Source organism: Hyperoodon ampullatus, assembly GCF_949752795.1.
Source record: "Hyperoodon ampullatus genome assembly, chromosome: 4".
Classification (NCBI taxonomy): Eukaryota; Metazoa; Chordata; class Mammalia; order Artiodactyla; family Ziphiidae; genus Hyperoodon; species Hyperoodon ampullatus.
The window spans coordinates 17,981,211-18,007,910 of NC_136917.1; the positions used below are offsets into that span (position 1 = coordinate 17,981,211).

A 26,700-nucleotide genomic window follows, 5' to 3' on the forward strand; every position below is an offset into this window, starting at 1 on the left:
TAAGAACTCTGCTTCAGTAATATTCCTAGTATGTGTATTTTCACACACACACACACACACACACACACCTTTCATGTATTTTACAAGTATATTTGTAATGTATGAGAATCTTTATCTTAAAAACTTTGCCAAAGTGAATGTGAATTTTCAGTTTTAATAGCTTTTGCCAAATTACCTTCCAAAAATTTCCCACCACATATATATCCTCCATTGCCAGCACCAGTTTTAACAAACTTTAAAAGTTTCACCAATCTGATATATAGAAAATGGCTCCTCACCTTTGCTTAAGTTTGTATGTCTTTCATTACTGGTGAGATCGAGCCTCTTTCCATTTACCAGTTGCCTGTTTGTGTCCTTCCCGGAAAACGTCCTACTTGGTTGGACCACTTGCTGTTCCTTCCTGTTGATTTGCTTGGCCTCTTCCAAAAGCTGAGAACTTAGTCATTCTCACTTATTCAGTATTTTCTCAGTTGTTCTTTGCCTTTTTGTTTTGTTAATGGTGCAACTTCTTTCTTATATCTTCAGTAATTCTTACTTTTGCTTTATAACTCAAATTAATCACACACTCCACAAGGCATAAAGGAAATTATGGGTACATTTGACTCTATAAAAATCAAAGCCTTCTCTCACCCTAAAGTCATGTTTTCTTCTGCTGCTTTTATGATTTTTTTTTATGTTAAAATTTGGATCCCTCTGGAATTTGTAAAGAGCAGGGTAGGAATCCAACTTGACTTCTTTTTGAATGGCAGTTTGACAGTTGATCTATGATTATTAGTTAATCCTTTCTCTCTTTGACTAGACATGCCACAGTTTTTAGATACTGCATTCCCATATGTATTTGAGTTTACTTCTCTGCTCTCTTTACTTCCATGGATCTGACAATTATTTGCTATTGATAACAGAGACAATGCTAAATTGTCTCAATTATGTAGTTTTATAATACATTTTAAAATCTGTGTAAAATCTTCTTCTCTTATTCCTTTTACATTTCAGGAACTCCTAATCCATTCTTGCACATTTACTTTTCCAGGTAAATATTAATATATATTTTAGGTCCAAAAAACTCCTGCTAACTTTTTAAGTTTGGGTTACATGAATTCAAAGATTAACTTGAAGAGAAGCTACATCTTTAAAGTATTGAGTTTATTTAGAAACAAGATTTAACTTTGCATTTGTTGACATCTTCTTTTGAGGTTCTCAACTGTGCTTTAAAATCATCTTTACAGTTCTTACTAAATTTATTCTGAAGTATTTTACCTATTTTTTGTTGGTATTGTAAAAGGCCCTTTTCTTCCATTATATTTTCTAATTTAATTTTTATTAAGTTTTTATTTATACTTAATAAAAATGTTGTTGAATTTTGTACACTTATTTGCCACTAGGCAGTTACCAACTTCTCTTGTTGTTCCAAATAATTTGTTAAAAAAGTTGACTCTTTGGGTTTCTACATATATAATTGTATCATCTGTCCAAAATACTAACATTGCTTCCCTTTTCTGATACTTAGTTTTCTTAGGTTATTTCCTTTTTGAAATTTTTAGACTCCTAATGTCATTTTCTTGTCTAATTGCATTGGTGAATACCTTCAGATCTGCTGTTTCTAGCATTTCACCATTTAAATTTTGATGGATTTTTTTCCCCCTCAAATGCCCTTTCTGCATTTATGGAGATGATCACATGGTTTGTCTTCATTGACCTAGTATTATAGTAAATTATACTAATAGACTTTTAAATATTAATGCATTCTTACATAGCCTCATTTGGTTATGGTGTACCACTGAATTCTGTTTGCTAATATATTATTTAAAATTTTTGCTTTAATAATATTGTGAGGTTGTGTTGAGTTTTCTTTTCTGTGCTGTCTTTGTCAGTTAAGGTTGTTAGTGTTATGCTGTGTTTGTAAAGAGAATATACATGCCTTTTCCTTTCTCCATGTTCTAGAAAATTGGAAAGAGTAGAGAAATAATGTTTCTTTGAGTCTTTTATAAAACAGAATTAACTCATAAAATCCTCTGGCTTAGTGTTATTGGGAGGGTGTGGGTAGTTTTCAGTAAATATGTGAAGAATTAATAAAAAAATTCCATTTGTACCCAGCTACCTCTCTAAAGCTTTAAAAGATGACATTATGAGATGCACCCACTGTCATTCTCCTAATTGTAACTCCCTTCAGTGATTTTTCTCAAAGTGGCCCCATTCAGTCAACAAGTATTTATAGAGTAGCCACTGTGTCCCCAGCCTTGAGGTAGGTGGTACAGGTGATTCATGGAAGTACCTGACATGGCCCACAGTCAAATGTTCCCAGGAGCTGGCATACTGCTGAAACCTCCATTTATGTGAATTTGATTTGAAAGAAACATCATTCATCATTGAATATTAATAGAACTCGGGGCTCTGTATTTACAGATCACCCTTTAGGCACACATTAGTCATTCTTGGATCTAGAGTAAAACATCTCACCCCAGGCTGCACACAGAGATGCAACAATTTGTCTTTCCTTTCTGTATTTGAGCCCGCTCCATTTCTGATGCTGGTCTGCAGGGTAGGGCCACATCGGTCAGCAGTGGGTGGAGCCCGTCAGACCTGCCTTACTCATGGACTTTCCCAGTGTGACTCACTTCTCTTTACCTCCTTGAACTTTAGACTTTTTAATCTGTAAGATGGAGATACTAATCCTGTTTTGTGATAGTTAAATGAGTATGTAAATGTAAAGCATCAAAACACAGTTGGCACCCATTTTTTTTTGGTATTTCCCAAAGTACCTAGCTCAGTACTGGGCTGTGAAGAAGACATTCATGGAATACTCGTTTAGGTCTGGACTATTTTTAGGGCTCTCGACTGATTCTCCTACCTCCCAATTTCATCCCATCCAATTCAATTTCCACCCATCCAATTTCCATTTTAAAACAATGGAGCCATGTCAGTGAATACCAGATGTCAAACATCTGTTAGCTCTGGAGTGCTCACAATAAACTCTTTAGTCTGACACCCATGCTCCTTCTTGAGCTTGCCTCTGTTTACCTTTTAAGCGTCATCTTTCATGTACCACCCACACCTCCGTATCTTTGCACAGACTGTTCTCTCTGCCTCAATCACCCTTTCTCCCTCTCTTTCCAGGCTGGCTTAAGAGCCCCTTCCCCAGTGCTTTCTCCATCACAGTGCTGCTCACTTTGCCTTCTAAAGTCTTTCTTAAGGGCAGAGGCCACACATATGTCATCCCTGCATCCCATGTGCCTGGTCTAGACCTGCTATGGACCAGGTGTTCCAACAGTATCTGTTGTCAGGTGCATGATTAGTCTTTGGGTTACATGGTAAAATATGAATGAGATTTTCTCCATTTTAGTTCTCTGAGGAGCCCGGGGGAAACAGTTCTTTAAAATATGAAAATAAAGCCAGGAAAATCAATTGCATTTCTTGGCTGCAGGAGACGATGGAAAAGCATGACTTTCCTGAGCCTTCTAGGGCACGGCCCCATAATGGGACGTTAGAGGCACGTTTCATTTTAACGTGGATTTAAGTGGGGCCCTGGCTGGAACTCACCGAACAATTCAGCCGCCCACTGCTTGTGAAATTCGGGAGCAGGCATGCTTGAAAAGCCCTGCATAGCTCCTTTCTTCTTCTTCTTCTTTTTTTTTTTTTTTGTTTGTTTGTTTTTGCGGTACGCGGGCCTCTCACTTTGTGGCCTCTCCCGTTGCGGAGCACAGGCTCCGGACGCGCAGGCTCAGCGGCCATGGCTCACGGGCCCAGCTGCTCCGTGGCATGTGGAATCTTCCCGGACCGGGGCACGAACCCGTGTCCCCTGCATCGGCAGGCAGACTCTCAACCACTGCGCCACCAGGGAAGCCCCTCCTTTCCTCTTTTTAGGCAACAATGAGCTGGCTGGGCAGCCTCGCTGATGATTTTACAGTTAAACACCCACACTCCAAGATACCTCCTTCAATAAGTGGAGGGGGAGAAAAGGCCAGAAATATGATAGGGTGAATAACTGATAGAGCATCTTCTGGGTTCCAGGCACTGGGCTTGCTGCGTTTATCATCTCCTTTGACCTTCGTAACTGCTCTGTGTTGGGGACATTATTGTAATCACTCTCTTTGTACAGAAAACAAAACCAAAAGCAACCAAAGAACCGGAGGGTGAGAAAGAAGTGACTTGACCAAGGCCACACATGTTAGATAGGAGCCTTTTGTGCATCTTCTGAGCAATCAGTTTGTTTTTATCTTCTGGACTCTTGAATGTTATAAAGGATCCAGTTCCTATCTGTGGCTAGGCATCCAGAAAATCTTGTACCAATTTTTTGCCCCCCTGTTGCAAGTACAGGCACTGTTATAACACCTGCTTCTGATGTATGTCCATCCTTGTTCCTTTCATTTACTTCATTTACTTCACTTTCCTCATCTGTGCAATGGGGACTGTAACAATAATACCTATCACAAAGATTGCTGTGAAGACATAATGGGGAAACCATACAAGATGCTCAGGGCAGAACTTGGCACACTGGGAGCACTTACCGAATGTTAATGATTATTAAATCATGCACCTTAAATCATTTCTGGAAAAAGATAGGGGTGTAATGAAAATAAGATGAATGAAACTAGTTAGGGGCATTTATTTACTAAGCACAGATTTACTGAGCACCTACTGCAGTCAAGCTTTGGCCAAATGCAGGGGCTACCAAGATGAATCCTCAGGGCTGGGGCCACCAAGGAGGAAACAGCTCAGTCAAAATTCAAGTCCCGCATAGGCATTCTCAGCAGGCTTGTGATTTCCCACCATGGAGCCTCTAGCTGAGAACATTCTGCCTCTTCTGTCCTGCTTTATTTTCTGTACGCAGGAAGCAACGCTGACCTGAACCTCACCCCCAGCCCCGTGGTTTTCTGCAACCCTGAAAAGAGCAGCTTCGCATATCTATGAAACACAATGATCCTTTGCTCTGTGTCACCATGCCCAGCTCATCCTGCCAGGACTGCTGGGAAGACACGGCAGGAGGTCACAGTTGAATATGGACACAGACCGGGGACCCAGATTGCAGCCAGTATAGGGAACTCATTGAGGAAAGGCAGTTTCCTTAGGTTCCAAGCCCTTACCTTAATGCTCTGTAGAAAGGTCTCTGCAGCATCGTGGACTAGCTGTGTGTGCAACCCTGTGGGTCTATGGGTGATTTGCTCGTCTTTGCAGAGTCAGAATTGGTTTATAAGAGACATGAACTTCCATTGTTTGGAACCAGGGATAGGAGACAAGAGGCAAGGGCCTGAAACATGGTTTCCCAGTGAAACCATGGGAAAGTTAATTAAAGCTGTGGCTCAACAGACCGTTTTGATGAAATTAAGAGGTCCAGCCACGCATCATGCTATTTTAGTGACAGGGCATCAAGCAGGTGGTTTTATAGGCGACTGCTTACAGAATGTACTTTAATAATAACAATAGTGATGATATCCAACGTTGCTGGAAGCTTTACATCCAGCGTCCTTGGGAGTCCTACCAATGTGCCTGGTAGTGGCTGTTAGGATTAATCCCATTTTTGCAGCTAAGGAGACTGAGGCTCAGAGAAGTGGCATCACATGCTTAAGGTCACACAGCCTGTAAGTGGTGAAGCAGAGACTGGATCCAGGCCAGTCTGGAGCTACAGCCTTGCTCCTTCTTGTACCACCTGGCACTGCTTCCCTTTTAGACGCCTGCATCCCAGTCTCTGCAGAGCTGAAAGTGGACAGCCACACCGCCTTTACCCTGGACCCTTGGACGCCTTTCATTTTCTTAATAATAAGTAAAAATCATAATCACAGCAGCAGTAAACAAACTTCATGACCTATCTGCTCAAAGTCCATTTGCCTGCACGTTGGGACAGATTTGTAGCTATGATCCCTCCCCATGGAAACAGCAAGGCTTGTGCAACATCTTAATTTACTGACTTCCACTTTGTGCAAAATAACCCTGGTAAGATTTGTGAGGCCTTCTGACCCAGACCGGTTTTTACAAAATACTGGTGATTGACCACACTGCAGTGGAAGCTCCAGGCTTCTCCTTGCCTAAAATCTGGGCAGGAGGAAGGTCCAGGTGTTTTGAGCAAATGTTAGAACAAAGAGGCTCAACCCGGGCTGGCTGTGTGGTCCTGAGAAGTCCCCTCAGAAAGACAGGAATAATACCATCTTCAAATAGTTGTTGCGTGGATTCAGTAAAGCAGTGCATGTAGAGCCTGGGGCCTAGCTTCTAGTAGTTGCTCAATAAATCCTAGGTCCTCCTTCTCCATGCCCCCAAATCCTTCCTCCATGATAGACAGTGCTGGGCCTCTTTGCAGCTGTTTCCTAGACATGTGCTCCAGACCCCTCTAATCCCCCACCCTGCCGTGTACAGTAAGTGTCACAGGTGCTCTGGGTGCCACCTGAGGTGGCTCTCCACTCAGCCCCAGACCAGTCACACTCGCTAGCTCATCACCTTGGACCTCGTTACCCCCCTCCCAGAACAAATTGGGAGCAAGTCCTGGTTTCAGCTTTTACTGGCTGTTTGACCCTGGACCAACCACTTTTTGGAATCTTATTTCCTATAAAATAGGGTTAAAAAGACTGACTTTACAGAGTCACTGAAAGGTTTAGAATGAACAATGAAAGAAACCATAGTGTTGTATCTGCTGCCCCCAATTTAAAAATTGGGACATTTCACTTATGGGAAGAATCTCTGTCTTTTCTTGAAAAAGCAGAAGAACAGCCATATTAGGGCCTCATTCCCATCCTTGACAATTGTCTGGGGCTGAGCAGCTACCCCATGTGGATGGGACACGTTTCCTCCATTCCCTCCAGTCTCCACACCTGGCCCTCTTGCCTCAGTTATGTGGCTTGTCTGCTGTGCGGTTGCACATAGTAGGTGACCAGGAAAGGATGGCTTCTTCCTTTGATAGGCTGTTTAGGTCTAGGTACACTGGTTAAGATCTCTATCCTGCCTTTGCCTTTGATTATCGGCTGATAAAGACACAACCTTGTGAAGTAAGGCCTCAGCTTCTCCAACCTGTAAGAGGTTTACTCTCAAAGGTCTTAATATCCTCTGGCCCAAGTTGAACAATGGTTTGCCCTTGCAAAATGAAAAATACCTCAGGAGTCCAGAGATTTATCTCCTGCATAACCTGGGCCCCAGGTCCCCTGTTTCTTCTTTCTAATGATTATGCCAATAGCAAATTCAATTGGAAAATGAGTTATTGCTTTGGAATGTTCCAATTTAAATTGTGCCTTTTCTCTTTTAAGGTTTCCACTAATATAAATGAACTCCTGGCTCTGGCCAGGATCACACTTCTGTACCGCTCCTCCTTCCATGGGGAGCCGCCCTTTCTGGATTCTGAAAGAGACTCTTGAATTATTGCTCATATAAAGTTTGAGGCCACAGATGTTTCATTTTCCCTTTCCTTTTAAAAGGCAATTACCTCAGCGGGATTCACTGGGACCCTAGAGAATGGGCTTCTTTAATGGCTTTTGGGGGGCTTCCATGGGGAGCTTACCAAAGAGTCTGACCAAACATAATCTTTTTGATTTGGGATGGAGAGAACCTTCGTATTCCTAACAGCCGCTCTGGTAGCAGCCATTCCAGAGGAAGTGTATGTACACGTAACCTTGGGGTTCACACCTGAGTTCAGCTTCTTCTCCACTCATTATTTGAGTTTACTTAGGCAAGTGACTTAACTTCTTTGGGTCTTACACATTCTTCATTTATAAAACAGGATAAATGATAAGACCTACCTTATAGGATTGGTTTTAAAAGTTTTCAATAAGAAATAAAGCAAAACCATAAGCAAAGCCAACTCCTTCTTCAGGAATTGACCCCAAGTGAGGAATGAAACAGAATATGGGCAGTAAACAGAACGGATGCTCACCTCCAGATCTGATCTGCCATTTCAGCATTTGCTTTTCTACCCAAGAGATAACATCTCAACAGAAATCATTCTGATACGTTCACTTAGAAGGCACTTAACTGAACACTGCTTCAGACCAAAGCCAGGCAGGTGATCTGTATGACCTCATGCTGCCTTTCAAAGCCTCTGGGAGCTAGGGATCATCGTAACTCCCATTTCATACATGAAGAAACTGAGCCTTAGAGATGTCAGAGAACTTGTCTGAAGTCATACAGATAGAAGGGGTGGAGCTGCCAATGGGGAGCATATATGTTCTCAGAGTCTGCACTGGCTCCAGACTGGCTCTGGTTAGTAGCGATGGCCGTCTGCAGCCTTGTCCCAGTAGTTCATAAAACCCAAAGGAAACGGTTTGTTTTCTTCTGATTAGTCCAAACAAACCAACAAAAGCACCATGGGTCGTTGTTTTGGCCCCTCTGGTTATTTCCTATTCACAGCTATGTGCGTGAGTCTGATGTGTCCAAAATAGGAGAATGAATTCATTAGCCTTGAGTGAATGCCGTCTGTTTGGCATGAAAAAAGAAATCACTCAAAGCATGGAACCATGGGACAGGCAGAGGGCACATGGTTTTAGACCCTGAGGCGTGTTCATTCTTTCCAGATCCTTGGGACGAACATCTCCGGCCACCAGCTCTGTGCCAGGTGTCGCCGTCTGTGTTTTCACATAGCGATCTCATTTCATCTTTACATCGGGGCTTCAACATAGTTATTAGGATCCCAATTTCCAGATGAGAAAACTGAGGCCCAGGAAATGTAATAAGAGAACCAGGAGGTGTTGGGGTTAGAATCCAGACACGGGCATTTCTGGCTTCCAAGCCAAGGCTCTGGCCACCACCCCATTTTTCTCTCTCTCTTGAAACAGAACAGACGGATGGAAAGTTTTCCATCTGAGGCCACAGTGACACATGCATAGCTGGTCTGAGAACATTTGGGCTTGGAGGGTAGATTCAGCTTCTAGGTGCTGCTTGACGGTGAGAATGGGGAGCCCTTGACAGAGCCAAGTAGCTGAGGGGTCAGCCTACATACCCACAGCTGTAGATTGACAAGGGGTTGGAAGAGTTTTTGATGCCAAAATCCTTCTGCTGTTTCCTTCTGAGGCTCCCTGCCAAGGAGGTCTGTACGTAAGGATGGACCCCAAATGGCAGATGAAGAACTGCCTTATTCACCTGGTGGGCACCCAATAACCCAAGAGGCAGCTTCTCCCATGAGCACAGCTGGGCATGAGGCTCAGGATGGGAGGCCTAAGTGGTTCTCTAGCTTCTCACCCTGTTTTTTCCACCCTCACCCCAGGAAGAGATCTCATACTGATGGATACTCATCATCCCTGGAGGGAAAATTGTGGTGGGAGGTAGGAGAGAGAGTGTCTGTTCTCAATTCCTGATATCAGGTTCACCTAGAGATAACTTTGGTCAAGGTGCTGCAGGGGAGGGGAGGAATGGACGAGAAAGAGATGGCCCAGGCTTCTTCCATGTAGGAAGAGTGAGAACTTTACAGCCATCCTGACCCATGAGGCAAGGAGTCAGAGAAGAGGTGTTCATGGGGCCTGGGCTCTGGGGGGCAGGAAGGGAAGAGTTCACAGCTAGAACCTGGTTCTGCCTTTAAGGAAGGCACAGGATCCATAGTATAGCATAGCCATTGCTACCAGGCTCTGAAACATAAGATTCACGGTGTCTCTCCTTCAGGGGAAACCGAAAAGGGGACAGCAATGGGAGTTGTGTTGGAGGTCTCTGAGGCCAACCCCAGGTCAATGATTCACTAGAAAGACTCACAGGACTCAGGGCGTAGCTGTAGTCTTGGCTATGCTTTATTACAGCGGAAGGGTACAAAGCACAGGCAGCAAAGGTAGAAGGTGCAGGGGGCACCCTCCAGAGGAAAGCAGACAGGAGCTTGCAGAAGCCTCTTCTAGTGGAGTCACATGGGACATGCTCCCTTCCCCCAGCAACGAGTTGTGAGCACACTCATGGAGAGTGGTGGACCAGGGAGCTCATTAGAGACTCAGTGCCCAAGGTTTCTGCTGGGGGCTGGCACCCGCTGCCTAGCACGTACCCAAGTTCCAGACTCCAGAAGGAAGGCAGGTGTTCAGCTTAAACCATGTTGTTTGCACGGTTTAGGCAGGGTGAGCCCCTTTTACTAGTTCTGAGAATTGTGGGATCCCTCCTGATAGCCAAGTTCCAGGACGCCAGCCAGGGCTCAGCCTCCCAAGTGGACTTTTCCAAGGGCAGCTGTCTCAGGTCTGCTGTGTTAACTCTTTTTTTGTGAAAACACTCCAGGACTCCTCCCAGGTAGGGAGTGTGTGTCTGTGTCTGTGTGGGTGTATGTGTGTAGGGCGGGAGGCGTGAGGAGGTGGAAGGTTGGGTAGAGATTCCTTCCTCCTCATGGACAAAAGTAGCAGAAACTACTAATTCTGAGTAGTTTCTGAGGCAGAAATTGAGGAGAGGCAGGAACGCTGCCTCCCCCAAAGATGGCCACCTTCTGTCCAGAGGCGATCCTGCTGTGTGTGCTGCTGTGTTATTGGCAGGCATTCATTCTCAGCCTTGCAGGAATTATAGGAAGACGTGGAGTAGCTTATCTGGCTCAGGACCCCCCACTGGCATGCCTAGCAGTGCTACACATTGGAACTTGGAGAAGATGATTTCTAATTTTCCAAACCAATTTTGCTGACCTGATTTTTTTTTTTTTTTTAATCAATTCTTCTGCCAAGAAAGGGGATTGAGAAATGAAAGTAGCTTTAATGGAACAGGCTATTTGGCCTGCAGGGTTGGTGTTTCCATGGAGATGCGGATGCAGGCTGCATCCAGAAAAGCCTCGGCTGGGATGCGGTGAGGCAGCGGTGCACCTCCGACTGTGGTCAGGACGCGTGTAGCCGGCCATCTGGGGCAGGAGACCACCTGCCCTGCGCTGGGGCCTGGCTCTGGGCTGGCTGAAGCAAATGGATGTGAGGCCTTCGAAGCTCACAGATGTGCTCTTGGTGCGGAGCCCCAGCTGAGAGCTGGGCAGGAGGTCAGTGAGGTACACTCCCTGACCTTGAGAAGCTCACGGTGCAGTAGGGCGTGCTGACAGGTCTAGAAGTCATCATAACACAGAGCAACACATGACGGTGGTGAGGATGGAGTGAGGGGGAACCCAGAGAGACCTCACTCCTAAGGGAGAGATCTGCGAAGGCTGCCTGGTGTGTGTGGGTGACACCCTCCAGGCGAAGACAGTGGAAAGGCATGCCAGTAGCAGAAAGCTGGAAAGGCATGCCAGTAGCAGAAAGCCTAGAACTTTCAGGAACTAAGACCGTACTGTGTGTGTGTATGTGTGTGTGTGTCTGCATAGGTCTGTGTGTGTCTGTGTGATATGTTTATCTATGTGAGTCCGTGTGTGTTTGTTGTGTCTGTGTGTCTTCGTTATTGTGTGTGTTTGTGCCCATGTGTCTCTGTGTGTGTCTATATATGTCTGTGTGTATCTGTGTGTTTGTGTGTGTCTGTGTGTGTCTCCATGTGTCTCTGTGTGTCTGCGTGTGAGTCTGTGTTTGTATAACTTCATATGTGTGTCTGCATGTGTTTGTGTGTGTCTCAGTGCATTTCTCTGTGTGTGTGTGAGGGCTCCTAGGGCCGAAGCAATTGGTGCTGTTGGACAGGTAAGTGGGGGCCAGAGGATGAAGACAGTGCAGTGCTGAGGGAAGAAAATATGTTTTGGATCCAGACAGACCTGGCTTCTGGGACTTGCTCCACCACTGATGGTCTGGAAAATCCTGACAATTATGCAACCTCTGCAATCCTCAGTTTCATCATCTGAGAAACAGGAACATGAACAGTACCCACTTTATGGGACACTGGGTAAGACTGAGTGAGATCTTTTATGGAAAATGCTGAGTATCTGACCATCAGGGACGTGAGCTCCTTGCTTTCTTCTCTTCAGAAGCCAAAGCATTTTGGCCCTCATCTTGATCTAACTACAGTTTCCAGGCCACTTGCATCCAAACCTCCTGGACTTGTGTGGAAATGCTGACCTGTGAGTGCTGGGCTGACCAAGGGAACCCAGATCTCTGGGTGCAGGGTCAGGGCTCTGCATCTGATCGATTGCCTTTATTTGATGCATCAGGGCTCTGATGCTCAGTAAGATCCTGGATGCACTGTGTCAAGACACAAAATCTGCCCCAAAGCAGGCTCATGTGGGATCTTCAGCCCTACCGTGAAAGGTTCAGAGGGGTAATTTAATATAGGAAGATCCCATTGGTGGCCGGTAGGGATGATGGATCGGGAGTGAGAAGCAACAGAGACTAGGGAGGAGATGGCCCATGGCAGAGGTGCTTTTCTCCCCCATCAGCATGAATCACCAGCAAATCCTTTAAATAGTAGGACCCTCAGGCCCTCAGAAGCCCAAAGACACATGGCACTGCCCTGCCCTTGAGGGGCAGCTGTTAGTTGGTCTGGGAGGACAGGTCACAGGTGATGGTAACACAGTGTAACAGCTGAAGGTCCTCGTGCTGAGGAAGTAACTGAACCAAACTCAGCTCTAATGTTGTACAATTGTAACGATAACAGTGGTGGAAACAAGAAGCATTACCTTATCATTTTTGCCTTTACATGGCAATTTGCTGTTTGCATTATTCATCTTGGTTGTACCTCATGACAGTTTTGTGTAGATCAGTGTAATGATTTGGGGCCACTTTGCAGATGGTGAAGTTGAGGCCTCTCTTCTTCTGGGGTGGCTTGGACTAGGCTTGTGACGACGTTCTATGTGATCAGAGAAAGTTAGATAGGCCACAAATGGGTGAAATGGGAAGGAGCAGAAGGAATCAAGATTTATGCAGGGAGGCACGTGGATAGGAGCAGCTAACAAGCGTGTAAAAATGGACTGGAGATGGTGGCAGAATTGTAATGTGTGTTTCTCCTCTTGGATTTCCAATATTGTTCTTATAATGGTACAATACATTTTTAATAAAAATAAACTCTAACATAGTTATAGATTTACTGGCAATATAGCATATGGTTAGGCAGCTGGACTTCTGAGTTAGACAGACCTGAGTTCAAATACTCAGTTCTCACCTCATATAGCTAAAGTCTTTCCATTTGCCTCTGATAGACCATCTGTAAAATGGGCACATTGATAGTGCTTCCCCATAGAATTGTGAGGACACAAAATGGTGTACCATGTGTGTGCTCCCCCTGGATGCTAACGAAGGTCATTACTTTGGGCCAGGCCTATGCTTGAGGGCTTCAGACACTAGCACATTCTGCCTCACAACAGCCGGTGGAGAGAAGTAAGCAGAGGATTCCAAAGGGCAATCAGCTTGCCCAGGAACACAGTAATAAGTGACACAGCTGGGCTTTCAGACTGACAATCCGGCTCCAAAGTCTCGACTCTATTCATTACTTGGTGCCAGGGAGAGGGCCAGGGAAACCAGGGTGTCCTTTGGGCAGAATTTATGGATTCCGTGATGCCGTCACACTTTCCTCTTAAGCCCTATTGTCAGGATCTTTGGGGCAGAGCCAGGAGCAGGGTGCCGGGTGGTCTAATTCTGTCTCTGGAGGTTCCAGCTGTCACATACAAAAAATGAATGTCTGTTGGGCAGCTCTGTTTTTATCTCCCCTCAAAGTTTAATTTCCCTGTTATGAGTGGTTCTATTGCTTTGAGATTTCCAGGGTTTGCATTCTTCATAAAGAAGGACCATTTATTTGGTATCATGGTGCCGAGTTGCTGCAGCACATGAATGTTAATGAAGTTCATGTTTCCTGGCATAATGAAGGTCCTAGATCAGCACCCTGGCTTGGTGGACAGTGGGAGGGTTTTTGTTTTTCTCCTCTCTCTTCCTAACTCCTGGGGTTTCATGTCTGTGGTGACACATCCTCCTAGAATAAGTTTACAGTACACATCGCCTTGCTTCATTGCACTATTGCAAGCAAATGCAGCAGCAGGACTGAGGAATATTTATCAGAAAGTCTGTTAAGATAGTGTTTAAGATTGAGGGCTTCAGAATCAGATATTCCAGAGTTCCAGTCAGGCTCTGTTACTTCAGTAACCACGTGAGCTCAGACAAGTTACTCTGTGCCTTAGTGTGCACGGGGGGACTGTAAAATGGGGGTAATACTTAGGCTTATAGGGCTATCATGAGGATTAAAAGAGATATTACATGAAAGGCTCTTGACACAGTACCAGTGCACTATTACACTCAGTAAGTGATTGCTATTATTGGTTAAGCCCAGGAACCAGGAAAACACTGGATAATTTACACACATCATCTCATTTAATCATCACACCAATCTTGTGCGGTGGGATTTTTGTTTCCATTTAACGGAAGAGGAAACGGGAGCTCAGAGAGGTGAAGCATCTTGCTGAAGGTCACACAGCTCATCAGAGGCAGAAGCAGAATGGGAACCTTGTAGGGATGGGGCCACAGCTACTGCAGAGAACTGCACGGACGTTGACTAGAATGAAGGCCTAATTCACCCAGCCATCAGAGAAAAGCTTCCCGTCTTTTAGGGCATAGCAGGCAGACAAGGAGATTGTTTCAGGGGCAAAACGAATCATTTCCCAGCATCATACAGACTACTTCAGATGACCCAATGCAATGATTTTATCCAGTTACCCTGTCAGGTGTGGAACAGTTAAAAGGGGCCCTAAAATTCACTCTTGGTAGTGTTTTGTGCCAAAAATGAAGAAAGAGGTGTGGGGGTAGGGAATGTGGGATGTACATTCTGCTCTGTGCCAGGTCATGAGCTGGGACCACAGAAGCAAACATACAATAGAATGGATAGTCGTGATACAGGGGGCTGAGTGCTAAGTGGTGAAGGGAAAAAAAGTGTGGTGAGAACACAAATTGGCAAGGGAAGTCTTCCCAGAGGAGGTGAGATGTTGTGAGTTAGGCTTTGAAGCATGACCAGGAGTACTCCAAGGAAAAAAGTGCTGAAAAGGTATACAAGAGAAATACATGTTGAGAAATGGCAGTCTTCCTGAGTGGTTGGAGCCTTTGAAGTACCTGCTTAGAAGCATGGCAGATGATACAGAGAGACGGAGGAGTGCACATCTATATAGCACATATGCCAGACACTGTGGGAAAGCACCCTGGGGCTGCCACAGCCAATGACCACACACTGGATTAATGCAACAGAAATTCATCCTTTCACAGTTCTGGAGATCAGAAGTTCAAAATCAAGGTGTTGGCAGGGCCATGCTCCCTCTGAAGGCTAGAGAAGGATCTATCCTTGCCTCTTCTAGCTTCTGGTAGCTTCAGGTGTCCCTTGGCTTGTGGCTGCATCACTCCAATCCCTGCCTCCCTATTCACATGCCCTTCTCTTCTCTCTGTATGTTTGTCTCCCTCTGTGTGTCTCACATAACGGGACTTGTCCTTGGATTTAGGACCCACCTGCACAATCCAGGGATGATTTCATCTCAAGAGCCTTAGCTTAATTACATCTACACAGACCTCTTTTCCAAATGAGATCATATTTACAGGTTCTGGTGATTAAGACGTGGACATATCTTTTGAGAGACCACCATTCAATGCACTATAGGGCTTCCCATCCGTTATCTGATTTAATCCTCAGAACTCTGAGGGTAGACACTACTATTACTCCCCTTTGCAGAAGTGGACACTTGTTGAAACAGTTAAAGGTAAACTTTACGGGAGCAGGGACCTCACTGTCCTCCTCAGCACTGTACGCCCAGTGTGTAGAATTCTCTCTGGCACGTATAAGCGCTTAATATTTAGTGAATAAATGCTTTACGAGAAGTATAGCATAGGCTACGATCCCAGGCCATACTTTAGAGAGTTAGACTCCTGACTATATTACTTAATTAGCTGTGTGACCTTGAGAAAATTATGTAACCTCTCTGTGCCTTAGTCTAAAAAGTGTAAATGTACCATCTTATAGGGCTGTTGTAAGAATAAATCCACGTGAACGGTTAAAGAAGATGTGGCACATATATACAATGGAATATTACTCATAAAAAGAAATGAAATTGAGTTATTTGTAGTGAGGTGGATGGACCTAGAGTCTGTCATACAGAGTGAAGTAAGTCAGAAAGAGAAAACAAATACTGTGTGCTAACACATATATATGGAATCTAAAAAAAAAAAATTGTCATGAAGAACCTAGGGGCAGGACAGGAATAAAGACGCAGACCTACAGGGAGGGGAAAGGGTAAGCTGGGACGAAGTGAGAGAGTGGCATGGACATATATACACTACCAAACGTAAAATAGATAGCTAGTGGGAAGCAGCCGCATAGCACAGGGAGATCAGCTTGGTGTTCTGTGACCACCTAGAGGGGTGGGATAGGGTGGGAGGGTGGGAAGGAGACGCAAGAGGGAAGAGATATGGGGATATATGTATATGTATAGCTGATTCACTTTGTTATAAAGCAGGAACTAACACACCATTGTAAAGCAATTATACTCCAATAACGATGTTAAAAAAAAAAAGAAGAAATCCACATCCAGTGCTGAGAAGATTGGCTGGCACAAAATCAGTGCTTAGTAAATGGAAGTGTGCTGTATTATTCCACACTGCCTCTCAGGAGGGGAGGCATACAGGTGGTGGTTAATTAGAGTCCTCTGGGAAAAGTGTCTCAGGAGCGGTAAGCAGACAGGGCAGTGGCTAAATACCACCTGAAGACCTTGAGGAAGAGAAGAAACTTGACCTGGGTCTAGGATGAGCAGGAGCTTGATGGACTTGGGAGGGGAAGCTGGCATTCCTGGCAGAGAGACCAGCAGGTGCCGGAGCTTCGAGGTGGGGTAAATGAGGGTGCAATCAGACAGTGGGGGGATGGGTTGGGGCCGAAGAGGCAAATCAAGTTTCCATCAGGAAGGGCCTTGTCTGCTCTGTAACGAGTTCAGACTTGACCCTGTAGGTGTGATGGCTCATTCACCAGGGAAGCAGCATGCTCAAGTTGGCTTGTTAGAAAGTCTAGGGTGGTCTTAGAAACCAGGAGGCTGGAGGCCAGGAGAGCATCAGGGAGGCCGCTGCATGCAGGGGTGAGGTGATGGTGGTCCTACTCAGGGAAGTTATGATGAAGATGGTGGAGAGAAATGAACAAACCACACCAGAGGCAGGAGCTCCGGGAAATGGTGGCTGACGGGTAGGGCTGGGGAGAGAAGTGGGATGGATGACAGTGTTGGCTGCAGGAGGGCGAGGTCCAGAGGCGAGTGGGCAGAGCTGCTTCCCACCACAGCTGAGGGGAAGACAGCAGGCTGGTTCTGGCATGGTGAGTTCAAGGTGCCCTTGAGGTACCTCAAAGCATTGTTCATACTTATCTTTTACTAAATGTGGGACCTGAAGCAAGTCACCTAACCTCTCAGAGCCTCAGTTTCTCCATCAGCAAAATGGGGTTAAGAATTCTACTTTCTTCATATGATGGTGGTGTTATTAGTATACAGTAAGCTCCCAATAACTCTTAGCATATTTTGTTATTGTGACTACCACTACTGCTGCTATTATCACTATATGGAGGTGTGGATCACAGGGCGGTCACGATGACTGCCATTTCAGTGCACCTTCACCAGAGGCCCTGGCTGCACATGCTGTTTTAAGTTCTTCCTCTATTCTCTCCCTGACCTATGCTCAAAAGCTAGAGGAGAGATCTTGGCCAGGTCTTAGCTGATACTAACCCAAATCCTGAGTTTTTTCAAGGTTAAGGTACTTTATTTTGAGCATGTGTATGGGCGGGTGGTGGAAGGGGTTGAGACTAGGGGCTGGAGAAGTACAGATGTTTCAGTGCCCCACCCCATCCCACGTGATGTGGTTTGGACCAGGTTGAGTGTCTGCGTGTGTGTATGTGGGGAGAAGGGGTGTGCATGTGTGTGTGTTCATGTGTATAAGGGTGTGTTCATCCTCCAGGTCTTAAGTCAACTCAGCATTTCAGTTCAGGAAATGTTTACGGGTGCCCCCCACTGTGGGAGCCATGGTGCTGGGTACAGAGGAGAGGATGAGATTGCTGGCTGCCCGGTGCACCCCCAGCAGAGGGAGGGCTCAGAGGTATAAGGAGGTAAGGACGGCATGGTGGGTCCCATCAGGGCAGCCCAAGCAGGCCCCAGGTACAGAGCAGGGCAGGATCAGGTGTTCAGGGAAGGGGCCCCAGGGCTGGACCAGGAGGTTGATGAGGAAGGACACGGTAGTGGGGATGGTGTGTTCCAGGGCTGGGCAAGACACGGATAAGCATGACAGCAGGAGCCCTCAGCAGCCTGGGGGTGGGGGGTGGCTGGAGGGTGGCAGAGGGAGGCCAGGCTGAGCAGGACGTTACCCGGAAAGCACTGGATGGAAGCTGGAGAAAGCTCCTCTCCTGGGCAGGACTAGGGTAATCTTGGTCTCCAAAGGCCTATAGAGCCTCACCTCAGCACTCTTTCCCCCTTGCCCCTCCTCCCATCTCAGTCAGACTGCTTCTTCCAGGTCCACTGAGACCCTAAGCTCCTCTTCTTTTTAGGAGTTTGGGGCTGTGCCTCAGTCTAGATGGCTCTGGCCCAGGGTCTTCTTGTGTGGGGCTCCTTCTCCCACCCCTGCCCACCATATCCGAGGCTCCCCTCCTATTCGCTGTTCCAGATCCTGCTGTGGTCTTGTTTTGAAGTTATTTATTTGGTGATTTGCTAGTTCGGCGTCTGACCCTCTCCCTGTATGGTGGCATCTGGCTCACAGTGGGCCCTTTAATAAACATGTGCTGAGTGAATGAAGGGATGAGCAGGGAAACGGGGAGCAGGGAGGACCAGATCCCTAAGGAAACACTCAGATCAGCATCTAGAACTTGTTTATTTCTAATCCCAGGCTGTTACATTCAGGAGGTAAAGCCAAGGGCTTTAGAATGTTTCCAAGCAACAAGGTTATATAAACGGAGTCAATCAATATTGATGTGCTGCTGGCTTTCACATTCAGAGGTGCTCTATGGGGGAAGTGGGGACTGCTCTCCCAGGTCCTCTGAGGCTCCCCTGTCACATCGGGAGCTTTGCTGCAGGGACCAAGCACTAGGACCTCTGACTTCCAAGAATCTAATCCATCGGAAAGGGAGAGGCCAGCTTCAGGATGCCCGCCTTCAGGAAAAATCTCACCCTGGAACCAGTCAGAAACTTGGTCTCCCCATCCCACCCCAGCCAATAGCCAACACTGACTGGGTCATTAAGAACAGGAACCCAGACCCAGCTCAACATCCTCCTTCCTCCCGGGAGTCAGCCCCTTCTTCTTTCCTTTTCACACCACTCTGCTCACCTCCTAGGCCTTCTCAAGCCACTGACCCCTTCTACCCGTACAGCCCCAGGTCTGGCCTATTTAGGGCATATATCCTGGTGCATCAGCCTCCCTGCCTCCAGTGTTGCCCCTGCAAGCCCGCTTCCATGTCCACCTCCCTCCTCCCTTCCCCCACCATACCATCTTTCCAAAATGTAATTCTAATTCTGTCATTCCCCTGCTTAAAACCTTCAGGGGCTCTCTGCCACCCTGGAGATAAAGCCCAAGTTTTAGCTTGGTCCTTCCTTATCTATTCTCTTCCTACCTACCCGTTGCCCAAGGCCTGTCTCTCCCTCACTTGCATCCTCCAGACCCGCCATGACAAACCATATGATGTTTCCAGAACAGCCCCAGCTTCTACACTGTGGCATGTGTGACTTCCCCGCTCAGAACCTTCTTCCTCCCCTATCCTGGCATTCTTCCCTGAAGTCACTTCCAGAGTCACCTCCCACAGGAGGCCTTCCCTGATCTCCCCACCCGCAGGCTGGTTAGGTCCAGCAGCCCTCTGTGCTGATGTCCTCACTCATGGTGCCACCCTTGTGTTACAAGTGCCTGTGTCCTCCTGTCCACCTCTCCCCCGCCCTGTGGGCTGTGAAGCCTTGAGGGAGGGCTTGTACCTGATTCACAACCCTGAACTCTCTGACCTCCACAGGCTCTTAAGAAATGACTGACCTCTAGTTGTTGCAGAAGTTACCAAGATTCAGGGTGGGGAGGCAGACTTATCTTCACCTAAAACGGCCTCCTGTCACCCTCGTTCTGGGGCTATGGAACACGTGGCGGAAGTTAGCCTTGCTCGGAAGAATGCCCTGAGGTGGGCTGCACCCCTGGCCTCCCAGTCAGCTTCAGACCTTGACTCTGATGGTCGTATAGGCCACCTGCCTGGGGTCTGTGTCCCGCACTCTTCTGGATACTTGCCTGCACACAGCAACTGCCTTGGGATTCTGATGTAATTGGTCTGAGACAGAGACAGAGCATCAGGAACGCTTAAAACCCTGCCCAGGTGATTCTAAGCTCAAGAACCCTCATACATAGTCATACTGGAGTAGTCGTTCTCATGTCTTGTTGTACATTAAAATCACCTGGAGAGTGTCCTGGACCCACCATCCCTGAGCAGATAAATCAGAATCCAATGGGGTGGTGGCCATCTAGGCATCAGCACTGAATCCTTTAGGATCCTCCCTCTCTCTCTCCTCTCCTCCCTCTCTTTTCTGTTTTCAGAAACATTTGCTGTGCTCACCCCGTCAAGCCATAGGAGTGCTATGGTGAATCAGATCCTGCCCCTCCTAGGTGGAGGCTGTTAACTCAGGGCTGTTAGGAATGAAAGAGGTCCCCCCCACACACACCAAAAAAAAAAAACCACCATAAAGGGAACCTGTCTCACAGCCAGCCTGCCGGGCCCTGCTTCAGCTCCCAGCGCCATCACCAGCCTGCTGGGAACCAGGAGAAGCGTCCAGCCCTGCCTGGGGACGCCCACGCTGGAGTCTTGTCCTGCTTCCGAGTCAGTTAAGAGGCCTGGCTCTCTGCTCAGTCGGAGATTGAGGCTGTATGGGGTCCTTTGGAGGGGGAGCTCTCTGAGGGTTCCCCCAGATCCTGCATCAGGTGGTGGCAGGGCGGGCTGCAGCTCTCGACTTTTCCTTTGCATGTTCAAGGTCTGCGACCATGGAGGCGACTGTGAGTGTGTCTGTCCCAGTCTTGGGGGCAGCTTTGATGAGGGGATGCTAGCAGGAGTTTAAGGTCCATTTGACAAAGTCAGCTGGAGCTCTGGGCATTTTTTAGAAAGTTGAGGTAAAATTCACATACCATAAAGTTGAGAACGTAGAGTGAAAAATCCAGTGGCACTGAGTACATCCACAGTTGTTGTGCAACTATCACCTTGATCTAGTTTCATTACCCCAAAAGGAAACTCTATCCCCATTAGCAGTCATTCCCTATTCCCCACATCTCAGCCCCTGGCAACCACCAGTCTGCACTCTGTCTCTATGGATTTACCTATTCTGGATCTTTTGTACAAATGGAATCATACAATATGTGGCCTTGCATTTAGCATGTTTTCGAGGTCCATCCACATTTGTACGAGAACTTCATTCCTTTTTATTGCTAAATAATATTCTGTTGTACAGATAGACCACAATTCGTTTATCCATTCATCAGTTGTACCACTTTGTACACAGGCGGTGGGATGGGACCAGTGCAAACCTGGAGGTGCCTCTGAAATTAGCTACTTAGTCCTTTCTGGTAAATCCTGGTGGTGACTTCAGTTTGTTTGGTGTTATATATTTTTTAAAGCTTACTTGTTGATAATGGTTAGGAGCTGGGCTTTCACTATGAGCAATTTGGAGACCATTAGATGCTTCTGAGCAGAGAAGGGACATGCCTTGACTTCAAGTTTGAATGGACTTCTCAGGTTGCTGTGTGTGAATACATGTAGGGGTCGAGGAGGCCCCTAGTTAGAAGGCAGTTTCAGTACTGCAGGTGAGAGGTGATGATGGCTTTGGCCACAAAAGAGATGATTTAGGGGGTCAGAAGTGATTGGATTATGGATGTGTTGGAAGGCAGAAATGACAGCTTCTCCTGGTAACTAGGATGTAGAATGTGAGAAAAGGAGAGGGTCAGAGTTGACTTCAAACTTTTTGGCCTGAGTGACTGCAAAGGTGGGGTTGACATTTCCTGAGATGGGTAAAAATGTGGGGCATGGAGCAGGTTTGGGATGGGAGGGAAGCAAGAGTTTGGTTTGAGAACGCACTTCAGGTGAGTCCTGGACGTCCAAGTGGAGGTGGAATAAGCATTGATACCTGAGACTGGAATTCAGCAGTGGCAGGGAGGGAGGTGATGGAAGGCAGGAGCCCCGTACGTGAGGGCTTCATGATCGTCCCTCTGCCACCACAGAATTAACAGGAAAAGTAAATGGGGAGGGGGTGGAAATCACACATTGGGCCAAGACGGAGCTTCCGAGAGTTTCTGGAAGAAGGGGACACCGAGGCCTAAAGACTGCAGATGGTTTGCTCAGGCTCACGCTCCAAGTTGGTGACAGAGCTGAAACAGAGCTGGTTCTTTGGGCCCCTGGCCACCCCCTACTCTTTCTAACATACCAGGCTGCCTATCGGCTCTGGGTTTCGAAGGCTGCACCATGCGGACTGAAGGCAGGCAAGCTGAGGCTGGAGGATTCTGTTTTGTTTTCTCCAGGTCACCATCCTCGTCAGCCTGGCCCTAGCTTTCCTTGCCTGCATCGTGTTCCTGGTGGTTTACAAAGCCTTCACCTATGACCACAGCTGCCCAGAAGGATTTGTCTATAAGGTAAGGGGCTTCTGGCAGGGGAGTGGCCCAGGTGACTGTCAGCTTCAATTAAAGGGTTTATCAATGTCTTCTTTTCATTGACATTTAAATTCTGGGTATGGCAACCTCCCTACAGACTGTTTAAAATGTAATATGTGTCCGAAGAAAATGGAAACACTAATTTGAAAAGATACATGCACCCCAATGTCCATAGCAGCATTATTTACAATAGCCAAGACATGGAAGCAACCTAAGTGTCCATCCATGATGAATGGATAAGGAAGATGTGGTACATATATACAATGGAATAGTATTCAGCCACAAAAAGAATGAAAGTTTGCCATTTGCAGCAACATGGATGGACTTGGAGGGTGTTATGCTACATGAAATAAGTCAGACAGAGAAAGACAAATGCTGTATGATATCACTTGTATGTGGAATCTAAAAAATACATCAAACTAGTAAATATAACATAAATGGAATAGACTCACATATATAGAGAACACACTAGTGGTTACCAGTGCAGAGAGGGAAATAGGGAGGGGCAAGATAGGGGTAGGGGATTTAAAAGTACAAACTACTATGTGTAAAATAAGCAAGTTGTAATGATATATTGTACAGCACAGGGAATATAGCCAATATTTTATACTAACTATAAATGTAGAAATTGTGACTCATGAAACTATACACCTGAAACTTATAAAATATGGTAAATCAACTATACCTCAATAAAAAAGAAAACTTTATGCACTCAATAAAGGCGTTGAAATACGTAAAAAAGTTAGTATAAAGAAATGCATAAGTAACACCAAAACAAAACTGATGGTGGCAATCTAAAATTATTTTCTAAAAAGTTGTATCTTCACAATAAATTTTGATATGAAATAAAAAAATTACAAGAAAGAAAAGTCCTATATGTCTGGCAAGGAGTCTTCAGGCTTGCATGAAGGACTTGGTCTCAGGTAGGCAGTAGAGGGCCTCCTCCCAGCTGGCCGTCGCTCCGGACTGCCCATCCGCATCTGGGAGCGCTCACTCCTGCTCCAAATAGACTGTTCCGTCTCCAGAGCGCTCTGCCCAGGTGTGAGTCTTTCTGGTTTGATGGATGGTTTCTTAGTCCTGCAGAGACGTGAAGACAGGGAGCAGAGCTTCTGCGGTGGCCTCCCCCATCCTGCAGCTGGGCCCTTTCCCCGTCACCTTCACTCTGATTGTGCTCCTTCCCTTGTAAAACTGAACTGGCTGCATGAGCCCCGGGCCTCCCCTCGTCCCTCTGAGCCTCAGGTTTCTCGCCTGCAATGGACGTCAATAATGTCTGCCCACAGGATTTTGGAGAAAATTTAAGCAACATCGGTCAGCAAAGGGCCTGCTAGAGAATGGGCTCTTGACAGATGTGAGTGGTAGTAACATTTCAGAGCTGAAACGAATATTTATAAATTACCATTTACTGGGTACCCATTATATGTCACCCCCTTCCTAGACATTTTCATAAACTGTATCTCAGTTGAGCTCTCCACCCATTCTGAAAACTAGGCTTTATTGCCTCCATTTTACATCTGAGGAAACGGAGATTAAGAGCGTTTCATTATGAGTTTTCTAAGACATCACAGATGTTATGTTTCAAAGTGAGGGAATCAAATGGGGACTGTTCTGTCTTAAAAACACGTCCTGGGCTTCCCTGGTGGCGTAGTGGTTGAGAGTCCACCTGCCAATGCAGGGGACACGGGTTCGTGCCCTGGTCCGGGAAGATCTCACATGCCGCAGAGTGGCTGGGCCCGTGAGCCACGGCCGCTGAGCTTGCGCTCCGCAATGGGAGAGGCCACAACAGTGAGAGGCCTGCGTACCGCCAAAAAAAAAAAAAAAAACCACAAAAAAACCCCCAAAACCCCACATGTCCTTTGGTTCTGCTACATGACTTCCTAAGATGACATTTTTGTTAGAAGCTGAGGTTCTGAAAGATTGGCAACAGCTGTCAATAGGAGACAATGGAATAAACTATGATGTATCTGCACAATGGAATCTCAAACAACTGTGACAATGCGTGGGGGGGGCTCCAGACATGGACACAGGATACCCTCCAGGAAAATAGTGAAGAAAAAAAGGTGCTACGTTTGAGTGAGAAAAGGGGAGGTCAGGGATGTTTACTTCTGTTTTCAGAAAGAAATTCTGGATGGATAAATTTAAAAAACTAAGAAAAATGGTGACTCAGGTGGGCAGGGAGGGGACAGAAAGAATCGGGGTGGGGAGCAAGGCTTCTCTGGATGTATCTTGCTCTACATTCGTCCTTGATGCGTATCAATGTTTGATGTATTTGTAAAAATAAATAAATAAAAAATAATCGCTGAAATTAAAAACAAGCTAAAATCTAGCTGTATATCCAGTTGGGAACATAAACTTGCCAAGAAAATAAATATTCCAAATGACTGTAGAATGCAGTATATTGACTGTATACCCTCAGTGGAATATATTCTAAGGACACAGAGAGCTGGAGAGAAACCCTATAGTTCCTTCAGTAGTCTAACTATTACTCATAATATTGCTGTTATTTTGTGACCATTTGATACATACTGTAGGATAATGCAAATATATAATTATATTAATGTTGTCAGGAACCAAGGCTTTTGGTATAAGAGAAAAGAGTTACAACTATCCAATCAAGGGAACGAAATGGACAGCAATTGGCTGCAGGCAATGGCCCAGAGAAGGAGTTAGGGGATGGGTGAATCAGCCAGGTAAAGAGCTACCAACAGTGTCTACTGTAACCCCACAGTCAGTAAGCAGAAGATGTTGACCTTGAATTAGTATCATCATCAGCTTCTTCCCTCCCTCTCTCTCCCCTTTTCTTTCTTCCTTTCTTTCTTTCTTCCTTTCTTTCTTTCTTTCTTTCTTTCTTTCTTTTCTTTACTTTTTATTGAGGTGTAATTGGCATATAACATTATATTAGTTTCAGGTGTACAACATAATGATTCAATATTTGTATATATTGCAGAATAATCACCACTATATGTCTAATTAACATCCATCACCCTGCATAGTTGCAAATTTTTTTCTTGTGATGAGAACTTTTAAGATCTACTCTATTAGCAACTTTCAAAAATGCAACTTTCAGTATTATTAACTACAGTCACCATGCTATGCATTACATCCCCAGGACTTATTTATTTTATAACTGGAAATTTGTACCTTTTGACCACCTTCACCCATTTCTCCTACCACCTCTGGGAACCTACAACCTAGCATCAGGTTAGTTTCTTCTGGCTTCAAGTAGGTGGCAGCTTTGATGATGGTGATGACGCGGGGGAAAGCCTGATGAGGGCCAGGCACAGGCCAGGTACCATCCCCTGCCCTCTGGCTGAGAGCCTGGCGTGCCTGTGGCCCCCAGGTGGGGTGGCCGTGTTGCAGGGCGGGTTGGAGGCAGTCCACTGAGCTACCCCTGACTCTGTCTCTCTCTTCCCCAGCACAAGCGCTGTATCCCGGCCTCCCTGGATGCTTACTACTCATCCCAGGACCCCAGTTCCAGAAGCCGCTTCTACACGGTCATCAGCCACTACAGCGTGGCCAAGCAGAGCACTGCCCGGGCCATCGGGCCGTGGCTGTCGGCAGCCGCCGTCATCCACGAGCCCAAGCCGCCCAAGGCCCAGGGCCATTAGAGGCCCACCCCCAGCCAGAATCGGGGGCGGAGAGGGGGACCCCCGTGGGCTAAGCCAAGCTCCAGTTACAAGACAACACTGTACTCCCGGGATATGGGGGCGGGGGTGGGGCCGGGGGTGGGGGTTGGGATCTCACCGAAAATCTCCTGCACTGGAGTTGTCTGAATCAATATTTCTTTTCGTCCTTTGGTATGGTTGATTCGTCCCCGAGTCAGGCTCATGTACAAAGGCATGTTTCGTGTTGACTGTTCCCATGTAAGATATTTTCAAAGCCACTGCTTATTATTTGTTAGGAAAATTTAAAAACAGAAGAGGAAAGAAACAAAGAAAATGAACCAAAAAGGGTTAGACTGGCTGCACCTGGAAGACACTGAAGGGTATTAAAGAGCACAGATGCTCTGGGCTTCTTACACGAGAGATGGTAGCTTCAGTGTGAGCTTCGGAAGGTACAGAACTTGTGAGTGACGCAGGCGGGGCTGCTTGCTTGGCCTCCGGTCTGCAGGGGAGGAATACCGGAAGTTAGGAACTGCTGAGTTGGAGAGAAGGACTGATTTTGGCATTTGTAAGCCCAGGATGCATACAACCCAGAGAGAAAATCCTCCACCGCCTCGTGTGTTTTGCAAAGTTAGCACAAACTTGTCTGTATGGGCATCGGAGCTGGGGCCGGGCTGCATGGCCTAGGGATGTGTAGGGTATAAGCA

At 46.4% G+C, this 26,700-nt stretch overlaps 1 protein-coding gene across 1 annotated transcript in view; it reads left to right on the forward strand.

Moving 5' to 3' along the window:
• NSG2 (neuronal vesicle trafficking associated 2) overlaps nucleotides 1-25,999 on the forward strand; it is a gene marked incomplete at its 3' end in the record, with an annotated part of 55,869 nt that extends 29,870 nt beyond the window's left edge. Inside the window, exons 3-4 of the mRNA XM_079703296.1 lie at nucleotides 22,266-22,376; nucleotides 25,808-25,999. Coding sequence (XP_079559422.1) covers nucleotides 22,266-22,376; nucleotides 25,808-25,999 — 303 coding nt within the window. The remainder of the gene's footprint in view (nucleotides 1-22,265; nucleotides 22,377-25,807) is intronic.
• Nucleotides 26,000-26,700: the final 701 nt, after the last annotated feature.